At 53.9% G+C, this 15,834-nt stretch overlaps 1 protein-coding gene across 1 annotated transcript in view; it reads left to right on the forward strand.

The window, feature by feature from the left end:
- SMG6 (SMG6 nonsense mediated mRNA decay factor) overlaps positions 1-15,834 on the forward strand; it is a 97,064-nt gene that overhangs the window by 5,245 nt on the left and 75,985 nt on the right. Inside the window, exons 5-7 of the mRNA XM_088530023.1 lie at positions 1,055-1,133; positions 1,994-2,104; positions 2,725-2,937. Coding sequence (XP_088386149.1) covers positions 1,055-1,133; positions 1,994-2,104; positions 2,725-2,937 — 403 coding nt within the window. The remainder of the gene's footprint in view (positions 1-1,054; positions 1,134-1,993; positions 2,105-2,724; positions 2,938-15,834) is intronic.

Here is a 15,834-nt window from a genome sequence, read left to right on the forward strand (position 1 = left end):
CACGGCTGCTCCTCTGTTTAGCTACAAGGGATGCAGCTCACTTCGGGTTTAAACTTGCCTCTTGCTAAAGGAGTGTTTCCATACCCCTTTATTTTAGCCTGGTCATGTGAGGCTGTAAGATGTACATGTGTAGTTGTCTGTCCTAGAAAGCAAGCCAGCAATTGTAGTCTTCCTCCATCGCCCTATGTGGTCCTGTGCTGATCCTGTGGCAGATTAGCCATATTAAAAAAGCTGCTTGTTGGTGGCTTTACAGCTAGGAAAGGTTTCCATATCCATCTGTCCGCGTTCTGACAGCCTGAGGAATTTTGGGCACTTGTTCTTTCCTCTCACTCTTGTTTTGTCTAGTCCTTTTTTTCTGAAGCCGGGCAGAGTGTTGGTTTCTGTAGCAGATGGAGCAAAGAGTGGGGAGGAAAGTGAGCCTTGGGGAGCAGAGCAGGTAAAGCTGCTGCATTTGGGGCCTGCAGACATTGTGGAGTCTGTTAGTGTCTCCAGGTGCTGCAGAGAACTTGTTCAGCTCACTGGCCTGTCTGAACAGTGTCAATAGATGTGTGTGGCATAATGTAAGCTGAAAAATAGATAGGAAAACTGAGGAAAAAGAGAGAGAGGGAGGGAGGGAAAAAGAGGGATGAATCGACTGCCGCTGAACGGACATCCCTTCCCTTAGGGTGACTTAGTATCCTGCAGATATTGGAAATGAGATAAACAACCAAGAAGATTTGGTGCCAGCTGCCGTGGAGTTAAAAAGCAGATGGGAAGACAAATAGTCTGTCCTGTGTGCCCTAGGCTGCCTTGGGGACAGTGATTGCTGGCTCTGGCTAAATGCTTGTGTTCAGGCTGAGCCAAGACAAGTTCTTCCTCCAGATGCATCTGCCAGTTTTCCTTGTCCCAGGGACTTGGCGTGGGTTCTGCACCCTCTTACAGGCAGAGGGCACTTGTGCAAAGGGCCTGGTCCCCGCAGGGCTGCCCGTGCTGTGGGGGGAATCCTGTACCCCTAACAGTGGCCAGGGGTTTTGATGTCCTTTCAGTAACTTCTCCTGATTCTTCCCTTCCTCAGCTGGTACCTGAAGGCTCAGCAAATTGCTCCCAAAAACGGCCGCCCCTACAACCAGCTGGCGCTGCTGGCCATCTACACGGTAAGATACTCGTGACACCAGGATGCAGCAGGGGTAGGGAAAGCCCTCCAGGACAGTTTGGAGAGTCCAGCTGGTGGAGAAACACACTGCTTAAGGCAACACGTGAAGATGATTTAATTGCAGGGAAAGGAGAAAAAAATAAAGGAAAAGCTGTTGGCAGGGTGGGCTCTGTGGATTGTAGGTGTTGCGGGTGCTGGCAGGTTCGTTATGTGGTGAAGGACTCTGTGGCTGGTAGAAGTTTGGGGGCTGTGCTGGAGGCTGTTGGGACTGCTATGTCATCCAGAGGGCCAGCAGAAGGAGGTGCCTTATCACAGTGTGCTCTGCAGGCAGCCTGTGGTGGGGAGAGTGCAGAGAGGTTGCTCCAGTGTGAGAGGATTGAGCCCAGTGGCAGGGTGAGATGAGGACAGCATCCTGCACTGCCACTGGCAGGAGTCTGGCAAGGCCTTCAGTCTGCCTGGACCTCTGCTTTTTGTAAAACTTGGAGCAGTCATTTCTTATTCATAGCGCTGTTGAAAAGAGTCAAAAAGCCCCAAAGCGCCCGCAGTTCAGTATCTTTTACTGTCACCCCTTGCTGTGGTGTTTGCTGATGGGCTGGGTTGTTGGTGCGAGGCCAGAGCAAGTGTGCAGGCTGCTGTGTCATCTGCAGGGTGCTCCTAACCCTGCCAAAATGCTGCTGCTCTGCCACCGTGCAGGTACTTGTGAAGCTGGGGAGAGAGTCCAAGGCCCTGCTTGTCCACAGAGCTGTTCTTACCCCGAATGTCTTTCTGTCCCAGGCAGATGTATTGAAGGGAAGGTGAAGTGTGTTGGGGCTTGGCCAAATGCTCCGGAATAAGGGCCGGATTCTGGTTGTGTTTTTGCAGCGGAGGAAGCTGGATGCCGTCTACTACTACATGCGCAGCCTGGCCGCTAGCAACCCCATCCTCACGGCCAAGGAGAGCCTCATGAGCCTGTTTGAAGAGACGAAGCGCAAGGTGAGTCTTGGAGCTGAGCTGGGTGCTGCAGCTGCCTGCGCTGCCTCTTCTGTGCTGCAGAGCTGTGATCCAGAGCAGAGGCTTTGGATGTGGAGTCACTGCTGATCTAGTTCTGAGAAATCCACTTTGGGAGTCAGAGGAGATGCCCGCCTTTGAAATGATGGTTCCTCTCTGCATCTCCTCAAAGTTGTTTATGTTTTTTGGGGGGCAGTGGAACCTCTTGTTTCTGGGTCACTGTAACCCAGCCAGGCTCTGCAAGGGCTTACTGTGTTTTGGAGGGTGGCTTTGGCATGGTCATCACCTCATCCCACAGATGCCCCTGTGAGCAAGAGAGGCTGAAATCCCTCTGTGCCTTAGAGGGTCACCCCAAATAAAAGCTTCAGCATGTTGGCTCACACTGCTGGGACTGGACATTGCCTTTCTTGATTCAGGGCAATCAAAAAAGCTCAAAAAAAACCTCTCACCTGCACTAATCTATAGTGTCAGAAGTCAAATTTACAGACCTTGCAGTGGGTTGGTGTAGTTTGTAAGCTGGAGGAAGGCTCTTTGTAAATGAAACAACTCATTTTCCGTGAATTTTGATCCCTTGGGGGGGCTCTGAATCTGTCCTATCTGCACAGGCTGAGCAGCTGGAGCAGAAGAAGCATCAGGTGCTGGAGCTGAGCCCCAGCTGCCGGGGAAAGGGCAAGAAGTCCACGTTCCGACAAGTCGGAGATGATGCCACGCGGCTGGAGATCTGGATTCATCCCTCCCACCCCCGCTCCTCCCAGGGCCACGAGTCCGGCAGGGATTCTGAGCAGGACAACGGTCTTGGGAACCTCAGCCCCAGCGACGTGAGTACTGCAGGACGCGGCGGTTGGCTTTGGTGTCATGTGTTTGGAATGCAGTTGAATGACACTGGATCTGTTTTGCTTTCCTGTTGCTAAATTTTCCAGTGTTTTGGCTTCTCCTATGGGAGCTGTGCCTGGGTCAGGCTGAAGAGCTGGTGACCTCGTGCCTCTCATGTTTAAAGCATGTTATTACCATCCCTTTCTTGGCAGCACATGCTGGTGTGGCTGATATGGAATAGGGAAGGCACAAACAGAAGATGCAGTGAAATGCGTTGCTGAAGGCTCTGACTTGGGTGAGGTTACTGGTGGGAAATGAGGTCAGGTGCTGAAGAGCAGAGTTCACAGTGATTCCGGGAGCTCTGAGGCTTGCTCTGCAAATGGGTCACTTGTGCCGATGCCAGATGACTGGAGGTTTGCACTGGGAATATGAAAACGATGGTTTTAATTTCCAGTGTAGGTGTAATGTTTGCATTGTTGGTATTTCCTCTTAGACTGCAAGGAAAAAAAAAACTTTCTAAACTACTTCCTTTCGTCTGCAAGGCGTAAAAAATAAGACTAACAGCACCTCGTGTGTGTTGAAGCTGTGTACCTTGCAAGAGGAGCCCCAGTGGGCTCTGTTTGTGAGGCACGGGAATGCAGGCGGAGGCAGCCCTTGGTTGGGAGCTCATCCTCTAGGAATCCTCGCACTGTTTTGGCACTTGCAGCCTGCAAGGGAACTTGCCAGGGAGCTCTGGGCTGCCTGTCCTAAAATGGCTGTTAGGGATGTAAGTTTAGCAGGACTGGGAACTTCTCCGCATCCTGCAGGGCCCAGAGCTTCTTGGAGATTATTGCACTTTTGTAACTAGCTTGTGACTTCAGCTGGGTGGAACTGGGCTGAAGTCTTAAGGTTTTGGAAGTGAAGCTCTGGCACATCATTGCCGTAGCATTTTTGAGATGTTACTGCCCTCGATTGTTTTCCCTTCTCCTCAGCTTCTCTTCTGGGAGACCTTTGCTCCCTCAGCAGTGCTGAAAGGAGCGTGTACCAAGCCGGAGCCTCTGTAAATCATTGATGAAGATGGTTTGACATCAGATGCTGCTGTTTTGAGGCACATGTACAGCCCTCCAGTGTGAGGTAGTTTATCTGCTGGCAGAGCTGGAGGCAGTAGCAGCTTGTTGTTCCCAGTGCAGTGATATTTGCTAGAGCTTGCCCTGCTCTGCTCGTGGAGGAGCGCTGCTCTCTGAGTGCAGGTTCTAAGGTCTCTGGGCTCTAAGGCCCAGCCTTAGTCTGGGATTCCTCATCTGCTCCAAAAGCTGCTTTGTAGAAACCTTTCTCCTCTGACCGACATGCTCAGAAATGCAGCAGCAAAAGAGATGCAGGCCTGAGGGTGCAGGAGGCTTCTCCCCGAGCTGCCGGTGTGCTGCAGCGTGCTGCCCTTGCCTGCGTTAGCTGCAGCGCGACCGCGGCGCCGAACTGCTCCGGAGTAAAAATAACCACGCGAAAAAGAAACTGGAAGTCGCTGTCGCTGTCCAGGTTTCCGAGCTGCGGCCTTGCAGTGACAGGGGCTCCTGGCGGGCCGCGGGAGCCGAGCAGCCGGGTCCTGCCGCTGTGTGGCACTGTTTGGCCTCCGAAGGGCCCTGCCTGCGCCCGGCAGCCGCCGTGGAAGGGAGCAGCGCGGCTCCCAGGGGGACGTGTTCCCCTCCTGACGTGGCATTTGAAGGAACTGGCTCTCAACTGGTGCGTTGCCTGCCTGGTTCCTTCCCTGTCAGCTTTAGCTGCTGAAAAACACCGAGACGAGCCTGTCTGTGCTGACAGCTCTGTGGGAAGCTTCTTGAGCATCAGGCTTTATGGTGACTGTGCTGTTTCAGGGCCAGAGAAGGGAATTTTACAGGGTACAATGGGAAGGCACCTGCTTTCAGGAGCAGTTGTAACACCTATATAGAGCCAAACAGCTCGGGACATGAACAGGGCAGAGATGCAGGAGAGAGACCCTTGAACCGTTCGTACAGAAGCTGCTGCTTCAGGTCCAGCCCAAGCCAAAGGTGATGGACGTGTTTTTCCTGTGGATGAACTGGCCGTTTGGTAGGCAGCACGGAATGGGATTGGGAGGATTTCCGTTCCCGGTGGTCAGTTCCTCCCTGGCGAAGGGCACGAGCTGCCGGTGCCGCGTTGCAGCCCTCTCGGCAGGGCTGAACGGGCCCCCCCGGGACCGGCCGAGCTGCAGATCTGCAATTTGCAGCGTGCAAACGTGTGCTGCTCTGCACTCACTTGCACTTCCTTTCTCCGTGCTGGCTGTAACACAGAGCTCGGTGCTTTCTTTCCAGGTCAGGCAGCAGCTGCACGCAGTTACTGCGATGGGGAGGCTGCAGGAGCCAGGCCCTGCTCTAGGTGTTGCTGTGACAAGCAGGGGTGACACGCGGTGCTGGTAGTTTGCCTTGGCACTGTGTGTGTAGGTAGAGTTTTGGCATAGCTGCTTCTTCCACTGTTTTCTACATCCTGTTTTCCAGGAAGACACAGAATTCCAGGAATGCACCATCTGTCCACACCAAGGAGCATGCCTCTGCTTTTGGCCCCTTTCTCAATGATTGAATTTGGCACTGCTGGCATGGAGGGCATCCTCTGTCGTTGGCACTGTTTCAAAACAGTCCGCAGAAGTATTTGGGTTGCAGCCTGCCCTTTTAGGGCTGTGTCCGTTGTGCCTGGAGCCCTTTGGGGTTTCATTCTGTGAATTTTTTTAGCTGTGCTCTGCGGTCTCCTGTCCGTTGACTGTTTCCAGGCGTGCAATGATGTGAAAGCCCGGGCTGCCCTGGTTACCTGACAACATTAGGTGGCTTTGGGTAGGATTCCAATAAGAACTTCTCACCCTCTCCAGAAAAAAAAAAAAAAAGAATCAATGAGCAGCTCTTTTTTCTTTAAAAAGGCACTGGGGTGGCAAAGTGAGCTGAAGAGCTGGGTCCTATTTCTTCTCTGCCAGTGGTTTCATTTGCCTTGGGTCTATATTGATCTTAAATCTGATAGTACTGTATGCAGCTTACTGTGCAGGCTGTGAATTGGTAAAGTAAACAGGGCAAACGTGCTGTCAATCTCTTGAGAAAGTGTTAATATTACACTGAGCTTGAGATTTTAATCACCCCTGTCAGGAAATGCTGAGTTACGGTTCCCACAGTCGCTCTTGCCCTGCTGCCCGCGCTCTGCTGCAGACACTTCCGTGTGCTATCGCGCCGCGCGTTCCCGGCGGGAGAGCGCTCCGGAGCGCTACGATTAGGGAAGAGAGGCTCTCCCTTGGCACTCCGGTAATTAAATGACGCTTCTCTGCAAATGTCTGAATGCTTTATAATCATTAAAGAATTAAGCCTCGCAGACCTGTGAGAGGTCAATCCAGCAGAGCGATCAGACGTTTGGTTCGGCCACCCGAAAGCACTTTGGAAAGCTAAAACCAACTCTCTGGCTACAGGAGCTTTCCCATTTGCACTGGGCCTATTGGTTAGGGACAGGGTTGTTGCATTAGCCCTACTCTGCATGGAGCAGGACCCCTTGCAACAGGGCAGGAATTCTGGTGAGATCATTAGATTGTGTAAAGAAATGGAGGTTAAAACTTGCTCTAGCTTCACAGCAACTTGCTCTATCTCAGCAATGGGGAGCACGGACAGTGCGTCACTGTTTCCACAGGGGAGCAGTTAATGTCACCAGGACGTCTACCAGCAGAACAGGAGAACAAGGTCCCCTCTGTAGGCTGAACCTACAGAGGTTCTTACCTTTATGTTCCCGCTTTGCCACCTACTGTGCTCTTCCATGGAAGACTGTTGCGCAAACAAGTGTCATTCCCTACTGCTAAGGAGGGATTGAGCACGTGGGGACGTGCCCAAGGGTGGCAATGCTGCAAGCAGCGTGCACCTTTGGCTGCTTGTGCTCTTTCAGGTGAGAAGTGCGACCCTCTTTTGGACCCGACGCTCTCTGTTTCTCCCAGGTCTTAGGAAATCCCATCATTGAGGGTGCAGGGTGCTGGTCCCGCTTGGTAGTGTGGGGACACTCTCCTCTCGAAGCAGGGGTCTTGTCCTGCTTCCTTTTCCCCAGCTCCGTGCGGATGCAGCTCACTTGGGGGTTGTTCAGCAGCGCCTGCTCGGGACTGTCTCCCCAACCAGCTGTGACTTCTTTTCTCTCCAAGATGATTATCTCATCTTGGAGAGAAAGAGTTCCCAGCTTCTATCTTGGTCAATCCTTCCCCCCTGCTTAGTTTTATTTCTTACATCACAGTGCTGCAGGGGCACCACTTATATCTCCCCCCGGCAAGGTGGGAAGTGGCACCTTTGTGACTGCTGGAGCAACCGGGTGCCACCTTGGTGGCGGGCTTGTGTCCTTGGTGGGAACAGGGTCACTGTCCTGGTCGGCTCCTGCCTCTTTCACATCCGTTTCTCCCGGCTGTTTGTTGGTTCTGCTCTGTGTGCTTGTTCCTCTTGGGCAGCAGCCACTCGGGTGGCTTTGGTGGCTCCTGTGTCTAGCTGGCTCCAGGTGGGGTCCCTTTTTCCCTGGGGAAGCTGTCCCAGGGGTTGTGTGTGTGGAGACGGCTGCTCCCAGGGAGCAGTGGGATGAAGCCTCAGGGATGAGACCTCACGGGGATTTCAGCACCGTGTGTGGATGTCCCACAGGGGTGCCCCGCGCGTGGCGCTGGCCCATTGCGCTCCCACCCATCCCGGAGCCCTTTTCCCTTATGTGGGACTAGAAACAAGGGACAGACCCAAGCGGCCTCCACGCAGCGTTCCTCCACGCAGCTCCTGTGGCGAGTCCCTGCTGACAGACCTACCAGCTTTCCCCGTTTCCTGCCTCCGGGGATAGCAAAGTGCCTGGGATGATCCCACAGGGACATGCGGGCTGCCTCCCTTCCCCTCGCCACCCCGCGCTGCCCCGGAGCCCTCCGGCCTGCGCTGACTGCTGGCTCCTCGCAGCAATTCTACTCCCAACGTTCCGTTCCCCGCGGATATCGGGAGGCCTGGAGAGCCAGCAGGACCTGCAGCTGCCTCCGGGCTGTCTGCTGGGGCCGTCGCTGGCATCTGTGACATGCCTGAGCTGCACGAGAGCGGCGGCAGAGCAGCGTCCCCAAAGGGAGGGGACACACAGAGCGTCCCCCGCGCTCTCCTGAGCACACGTGCTGGCAGCAGGACACGTGCAAGGTCCTGCAGCGGGGCCTCGGGTCGGGCTGCTCCCGAGGCCTCGTCGCAGGGATGCGGTTCCCGTTGGGTCAGGGAGGGCAGAGCTGCCACGCTGGCCCCCTCCTTGTCGCCACGTTGCCTCGTGTTCGACCTGTATCGCTGCGGTGCCGCGATCCGCTCCCACCGAACGAGCCCGAGAGCTCCCCGGGCGGGAGGGCAGCGCCGGCAGCCGCCCGTCCCCTGCTCCCCGCGTGGAAAAGCGGCGGGAGATGCCGGATCCTTGACTCGTGTGCCCAAAGCAGGGCTGGATGGGGAGGAACGCGGAGCTCTCCCGCCCCGGCAGCCTCCCTTCCTCACCCTGCAAGCTTGCAGGAAGCAGTCGGGTTCGGTTACTCATTTGGGGAGGTCAGGACCAGGTCTGTTTTTTTCCCTTTGTGTTTAGGAAACGGTTTACAGCCCGTGCGAGCGCAGGGGAGCAGGTGGCGTGCGAAGAGGCTGCTCAGCCCCTTTGCTGCTGGACTCACCGTAATTCTCTGCCCTGCCTCCTTTTCTGCAGCCCCTCTTTTGGTTGGCAGCGCGCGCGCCTCTGAGCGCGTCCCCAGCCTGCAAACCCTCCCCGCCTCCTTGCGTGACCTCGGTCACCAAACCACCTTGGGGCTTTATTTTTACTCTAGCCGTTTAGTTTCGCGTGGTAGGGCTGGTTTCTTTCCCCTAACAGAGAGAAGCCTCCTCTGGGGAGGAAGTCAAGAGTGCCAGGCTGCAGTTGAAGCTGGTTACACACTAAAACCACACTCCTAGCCTCTCTGGGCTTGAGACGTGACATTCAGCCATGCACTAGCCCTGGCTTTTCTGCCCACCACTTGTTCACCCTCCTATGTTCACACCTATTTTTTTTTTAACTGTATTTTTTTTCTTCAAAACGCTGGCAAAATCCTCCTCTGCTGCAGTTCCTGCACTAGAAACCCCACCGGAGATGCTCCGAATCCTTGTTTGGACCCTTGATGTCCAGTCGTTACTGCTCTGGAAAGCTCATCCGTGATGCTGCCCTGCTCTACCTGCCGCAGCTCCCTGGAGCCCGCGGCGCCGGTGAGCGGTACCGCACGTGTCCCCAGACCCGGCACGACGCTTTCCAGCACAGCTCAACCTTTTGTCACTACCCGGAAAGTGGCGGCTGAGCCATCGATGAGAGTTTCCAGAAGTTGCTGTTATTTTTTTCTTTTTAGACCGTGCTGGTGGTTTTTATTTAGCTGTGAAGAACCAGGCAGGGACTAACGTAGCTTGGAGGGGAGAGACACTGACATGTTCCCCTTCCGGTAACAGGCATCTGGTGCTAACGTGTTTCAAAGCATCGTGGTGGATCGGAGGTGGGAGCGCTCCAAGGACGTCGATGACTTGGGCCTGCACGAGGGGCTCTGCTCTATCCCAGGGCTCCGAGAGGCTGTGCCGAGGGGGGCAAGGCCTCAATTTGAACAAGCTTTTCATACTCTAAACCCAAGTACAATCATCCAGCAACCGCCTTTCCCTGTCATTCACTCTTTCCTCATTTCCTCTCCTGCTGGTGCTGATCAGCCCGGGATTTGTGTGTAACCAAACCCCCTCCTGCTGCTGCACATTAGTCCTTCCTCGTGGCAGCGGGTTTGCTGATCCGGGCGCTGCACCGCAGTGCGGGAGGGAGAGTTTGCAGCTCAGACAGGAGAGCTGCAGAAATTGGCAGTGCTGGTAGAGGAAGTAAAATGTCTAATAGCAGGGTTGGGAAATTTCCCAGAGCAGGGTGAAGGCTGTTAGCCTGATTTCTCTGGAGCTTTTTATGTTAGTCTAACCTTGGTCTCTGTCTGAACTTGGCCCAGTACAACTTTTTCTCCTATGTGCTTTTTGGGATGGCACCTCTTATTCCACAGCCAAAACAATGATTTCTGCCCTGGGGAATGGGCAGTGTTTATTTCTTTTTTCAGTGTTGAATGAGCAGTTTCCAGACAGGTTTCATATGCACCGTGGAGGTGGGTACTAGGAAAGAAATTTCCTTCCGGAGGAGCAGGGAGTGGAACCTGCTCGAATCTGTGTCATTTCCTCTGTCCTTGGCTCTACTCTTCCTCCCCAGCAGCTTTTGTTGCCGCGCGATTGGAAGCGGGGAGGGAGATGCCTTAATGCCCGGCGTGAACCGTCCGTATGGAAGCGGAGGCTCTGGAATTACCCTGCGAACGCAGCGGGGTGGCAGTGCTCCCCCTTCTCAGGGGACTTCTCCTGCTTGTGCAGAGCTGTGCTGAGCGTGACCGCTGCCATCCCCGCTCGTGACATGTCTGGGAGCACAGGAGCACGAAGAGAGGCAATAATAATAATAATAATAATAATAATAATAGTGTCCTTCTGGAAGGCTCTGTCCCTGCTCTGCTTATTGCCCAAATATCTTCTCTGTTGGCTTTTCTTCTGCCTTCCTAAGCCTTGCAGGGTTAGCTCTCTCCAGTTATTTTCCTTCCTTAATTTCTTTGTTCCTCTTTGCAGTTCTGATTACAGGCAAGTAAGGACTAGAGGCCTCGCATCCCCCTCTTGCACGCTTGACCCCACAAGCGATGCGCGCCGTGGTGCTGAAGGCGGCTGACAACGCGCTGGGCTCTGGTAACAGCCATCTCTTATGGCCAGAGCTCCTCACGCGTTGCTCGGTGTCGGTTTTCTGCCTTGGGGAAGGCATGTTCTTCGCTCCGGGCAAGGATGGGTTTGGGTTTTAGCTGCTCTTCGCTGCTTGGAGCTGCATCAGTGCAAAACCCGCGGCCGGCCGTACCTGGTGGACAAGGAGCGTCTCCGTCCCGTCATCCTTCTTTCAGCGCTTAACCAGATGCAGCCTCAGAGTGGAGCATGTGTCCTAAACGACCTGCAGCACCAAAGCCAATTTGTGAAAAGTTGTGTGCTGAAAGTTAACTTGATATCTCAGCTGAGGACTCTCTCTGGCGTGTTTGCATAGATTCATCGAGTTTATGGCCAGCAGGGACCATTAGATCATCTAGTCTGATCTCCGGGATATCACAGGTACTTAAATTTCAACCCGCTACTCCTGTATGAAGCCAAATAACTTGTGTTTGGCTAAAGCAAAACTTCCAGAAAGGCATCCAGTCTTGAGAATCCACCCTTTTCCTGGGAAGTTTGTTCCAGGGATAATTGCACTGGTTCTGAAACCTTTGTGCATTATTTCCACCGTGAAAGTTTCTCACTTGTTCTCTTATATTCTGCTAGTGTAAAGAGCTTTAAATACCACGGAGGCACTTTGCACTTGCAATCAAATCACCTCCCAGTCTTTTTGATACACTAAACAGATTGAGCTGTTTAAGTTTTTCACGGCAAGCCATCTTTTCTAGCCTTTGAATCACTTTTATGGCCGTTTTCTGGACTCTTTCCAATGTTTCAGCATCCTTTTAAATATCCGGGCACTAGAACTGAACGCAGTATTTCAGTGTCAGTCTCGTAGCTCTGTATACAGCGCTGGCAAGTGCTGTCCTGTGCCTGCTCCCTGCTTGTACCTGCAAGAGATGCATTAACCCTTTTGACCAGGCCTCCCCCTGCGAGTGTAGCCACCGTAATCCCTAGAGCCTCTGCTTGGGGTGAAGCCCTGGGGACTTAATCCGCACGATCCCGGATACATAACAGCACATCTAGTGTAGGAAAAGCACATTTTGAACTGATCATTGTTACCTCACTGCATATGGCTCATTCCATCTTCATCTCGCAGGCAGTGTGTCGACAGAATTTATTTTCAGTTCGTTGCTGAAGATACTGCTAGCCCCTCTGCACCAACCTCTTTTCAGCTCAATGAGAGTTCTCTAAAGACTGCTGCTTTTTAAGATGTGTTTAAGTTTAATTTATTTTTCAGGAATGTTGCATGTTGCTAATTTAAATGCTTCACAAGTGTCTTGGTATATTTATATGCATGTGATTTCTTTTTCAACCAAACTTGTAATTTATTTGACCTGTTTTTCATAAACAGAAAGCTTTTATTAAATAAGTATAGTTATAGATCAGACATTTGTTTCAGAGCCAGCGTAGTCTCCACTGCCTGATTTTAGTTTACTAAAGTACACAGTTTTCTTGCCCACATTTCTCATCTCATCTGCCTGCTGCAGAAATGAAGGGAAAAATCAGAAGGTCGATGTTTTAGTGAGGAACTTCCCGAATGCCTCTTTTTCCTTGCTGAAATACTGACTTGTAACTTCTTATAGTCGTGGGATATATTCAGGAGTCATAGCATTTGCAGGCCAGAAGACTGGGAAGCTGCACGAGTGCCTGAAGTTCTCTTTAGCTGTAGATGAAATTTGTATGTCTTGAGCCCGCAATACTCCAGGATTCCCTCTTTCTTCTGCAATGTGTCCAACTGGATTTTACATTTGTGTAGTGCCTCACGTGAAGCATCAGGATTCCCACCGGAATTGCTTCTGGACAAGGGAAATCAATCCAGTTCTGGGCAGGACGTTGTAACAGAAACCTGTGGTAGGTTGTTTAGCAGGGAGCAGCAAGGTGAGCTCCGTGTCCACTCATGGCTGCAGGTAACACGTGGAGAGCAATGATTATGGTAATTTATCCACAACGCTGTGGGTATTCTATAAATCTTGCAAGTAATGAACACGATTTTAACAGCCTCTTTGTCTCCTCTCCCTTATGCAGCCATTTGTGCAAAACATTTTCCACCAGCTCTTTACCCGTAAGAGAAAAGATCTCCTAGTATCTTGCCAGTTAAGCCAACTGCAGCATCACGGGTTTTCCCAGAAACTTTTTATCACTGCTAGGTCTTATTTGGAAAACACCAGCCAGGCTCGTGCTTTGCATGCTTGGGATAGCATGGGATAAAGGCTTGGACTTGTAGGACATCTCTGGGAGAGGTAGAGAACTGTTGAGCCGAGTCTGTGCCGCTCTGGAGGAGCTGCCTGCGGAAAACAGGAACCATCCTTATGGAAACCGTGGCATGGTTTGGGTGTCTGCGTGTCTTTTCACCCCATCCCCAGCAAGGAGACCATGCCTGGAAAAGCCTGGCTGACCAAGAAACCCTGAAGATATTTGGGATGAGTGTGGTACGTGTTCTGGAGCAGAGCCGTGTGGCTTTGTGGTCTGTATCCCAACCCCTTGTCACTGAGGATACCCCCAGACTCCAGACTTTGGAGAATGTCCTGCTGCGCTCCAGCCCCTTCCACTCTGGTGGAGACAGCTCATTCGTTACAGACGGTCTTGCATCTGTCTCTTGATTAATGGACTTGTCTTTTGCAGCCTATTTTGACTCTGACACTGCTTTCTGCTCCACAGATGCTTTGCTGATGTTGAAGAAAGTTTGCCTTGCTTGATAAAGACCAGATCCTGAAATTTACTTCCAAACCTGAAGTAACAATTTTAACTTGAAATGGTTTTTCCCCAGGAGTCGCCGCTCCAGAATCTTCCCTTATTTGGTGCCTCCTTCACAGCTGGGGCTGATGCTCAGGTGCAAAGCTCTGTGCGCTCGTCGCCCCGAGCCAAATGGACGCGCGCGGAGTCCAAGCGCGGCAGCTCCGCTGGCCGGCCCCCGCTGGTGCCGCTGCTGTGCGCCCTGGTGGGCTTCCCTGTGTCATGGTACGGCGTTTTCAGCCCATTTTGGCCAACGTGCAGTCCCTCAAGGTTGGGTCTCGCTTTCTTTTCTGGCTCCAGACCCGGCAAACCTTCCCCGGTGCGTCCGCCTGCCCGTTCCGTGTGTCAGGGCCTCCTCCCCGCGGCCTCCCTCGGATCCGAGCCGGCTGCTCCGGCACCGGCGCCATCCCCGCTCGGCCTCACCGTGAGCGCTTGTTAGTCACTGTTGACTCCCTTCCATGGTAACGAATCCCGTTGGGTGACGGTGCGAGCGCTCCCCGCGCAGCGGCGAGCCGCTTCCTCTGCCGAGGTTGCCTCTTCCCAGGTGGATTTAGTCTGTCTGCACTTGCTGACTCATGACAGCCGAAACAGCTGTTTTCAGCTCCAGGCACTACTGTGTGCAGGGACCCCTTCTTCTTCTTGACAGCTGGTTTGTTTTTATAACTAATGCCTTCACTACACGCTCATATCGGTGATGCCCGCCTTGCGACCGGGAGCGCCCAGGGCCCTGCCGTGACACGGCCCCGTGGCTGGAGCACCCTGGCTTGGTGGGCTCTTCCCTACCAGAAGACAAGATCCCCACTGGCGCTGCCGGACTTGATGCCGTACGCGGGGGATCGGCCTGCGGATCAACCTTCCGGGTGCTGCTCTCAGGAAGCCTCTGCAGGACCCTCCGTCGGAGGCTCCGAGCGGAGCGAAGGAGCTGCGGTCCCGTCGATGGGCAGGTTAGCAGGGCTTTGGGGAAGAGCTCAATGCCCCGTGTGAACGCACAGGAGCAGGTGCCGGCGCTTCCTCCCCGGCGCGGTGGAAGCCGCCGTTTCCCTCGCGCTCGGCGGCAGGAGCAGGGAGGGCTCCCGGCGCCCGGTGGCAGGTGAGTCACTGCGGGCAGAGTCATTCAGAGAGCGGCCCCAGTCAAAGCGACCCGTGGCCTTAGCGTGAACTCGGAGATGAAAGGTCCAAAGGGAGGCGATGAGCTCATCAAAACCTTGAGGCTGTGGGAGAAAAAGTGGTGAAAAAAGCCCAGAGGTGCCTGCCTGAGATGCCCCAGCTCTGGGGCGCACAGGCCTCTGCCCGGGCTTGCTGGGCTCGTGCTGAAGCTGGCAAGTGAGAAACACGCTTCTTCCCTGCGGGCAGGGATCCTATCCTCATCCCTGCTTCCTTGTTTATCTATTTATTTATTTATTTTAAGGTGTGCACATGTGTATCCCTGTGGATCGCCGGTTTCGCGCCGTGCGGCTGGTTTGCCCCCGGGCCCGCAGGTGGAAAAGGCAGCGGGTGAAACCCCACGCTGGTGAAGATGGGGATGAAGCCGGGCGCCGCTGTGGGAACGCGCGGCCTCGTGCTTCCCCGCGCCGTGCGGGTGTCACTTTCCATTCGAGGCGGGGAGTTTTGGTACTCCCCGGCTGCCAGGAAGGCGGTGGCGAGGCCGCGCGCCCGGCGGGGCTGCGAGAAGGCGCCGCTGCCCTGTCCTACTTGCTGCTTCCCTCGTGCACGGCCTCGTGGCAGAGGTAGGTCGAGCTGCAGCCACGTCTTGTCGACGGGGAACGTCTCTTGAATACGTCCCTGTCACAGCACAGGGCTCAGGGACTCTCTTCGCCAGCCCTTGCAGCGTGGTCTCGCTGTGGGAAAGGTCCCCTTGGGCTCGGTGTGAGCTGTGAGCTCAGAGCTGGTGGCCTTTGCCGCCCTGCCATAGCGGCCACATCTGTGTCAGGGCATGTGACAAGTGCTGGAGCCACCAAGCTGGTCACAAACGAGTTTTTTTTTGTTTGTTTCCCACAAGCTGTTGCGTGGGGAAACAACGAAAAAAAAAAGTGTTAACGGTTTCAAGCTCTGGGTTTTCTTGGTGTCTTAAGGAGGCTGGGGGAGAAGCAGCTGCCCGGGCTGCATTGGGCAAGTGACTTAGGGCCCTCGCTTTGCCCTGCTGTCCCCGTGTTCCCCAGTCTCTTCTGGGTTTTCTCTGCAGAGTTAATAAAATGGTAGCAAAGAAAGTCGCGTTCCAGTGCAAAGGGCTCTTCAGGGCAGCCGTAAAAGCGTGAGTAAGCAAGAACCCCTGGCTGCGGGGGCCAGTTTAATTGGTCTGGCTTGTTTTATGAGACAGGTTTTATGTTGAAACTCGCACACGGCCCAGGAGCGACGCTGCGGCAGCGCGTCGTCCTCCCGCGCGGTCCCGGGAGGATCCAGCCCGGGTTAATCGCACCTAAC

This window comes from Tinamus guttatus, unplaced genomic scaffold (genome assembly GCF_059628265.1).
Source record: "Tinamus guttatus ecotype Peru unplaced genomic scaffold, ASM5962826v1 Tinamus_guttatus_pri_ptg000356l, whole genome shotgun sequence".
NCBI classification, from domain to species: Eukaryota; Metazoa; Chordata; class Aves; order Tinamiformes; family Tinamidae; genus Tinamus; species Tinamus guttatus.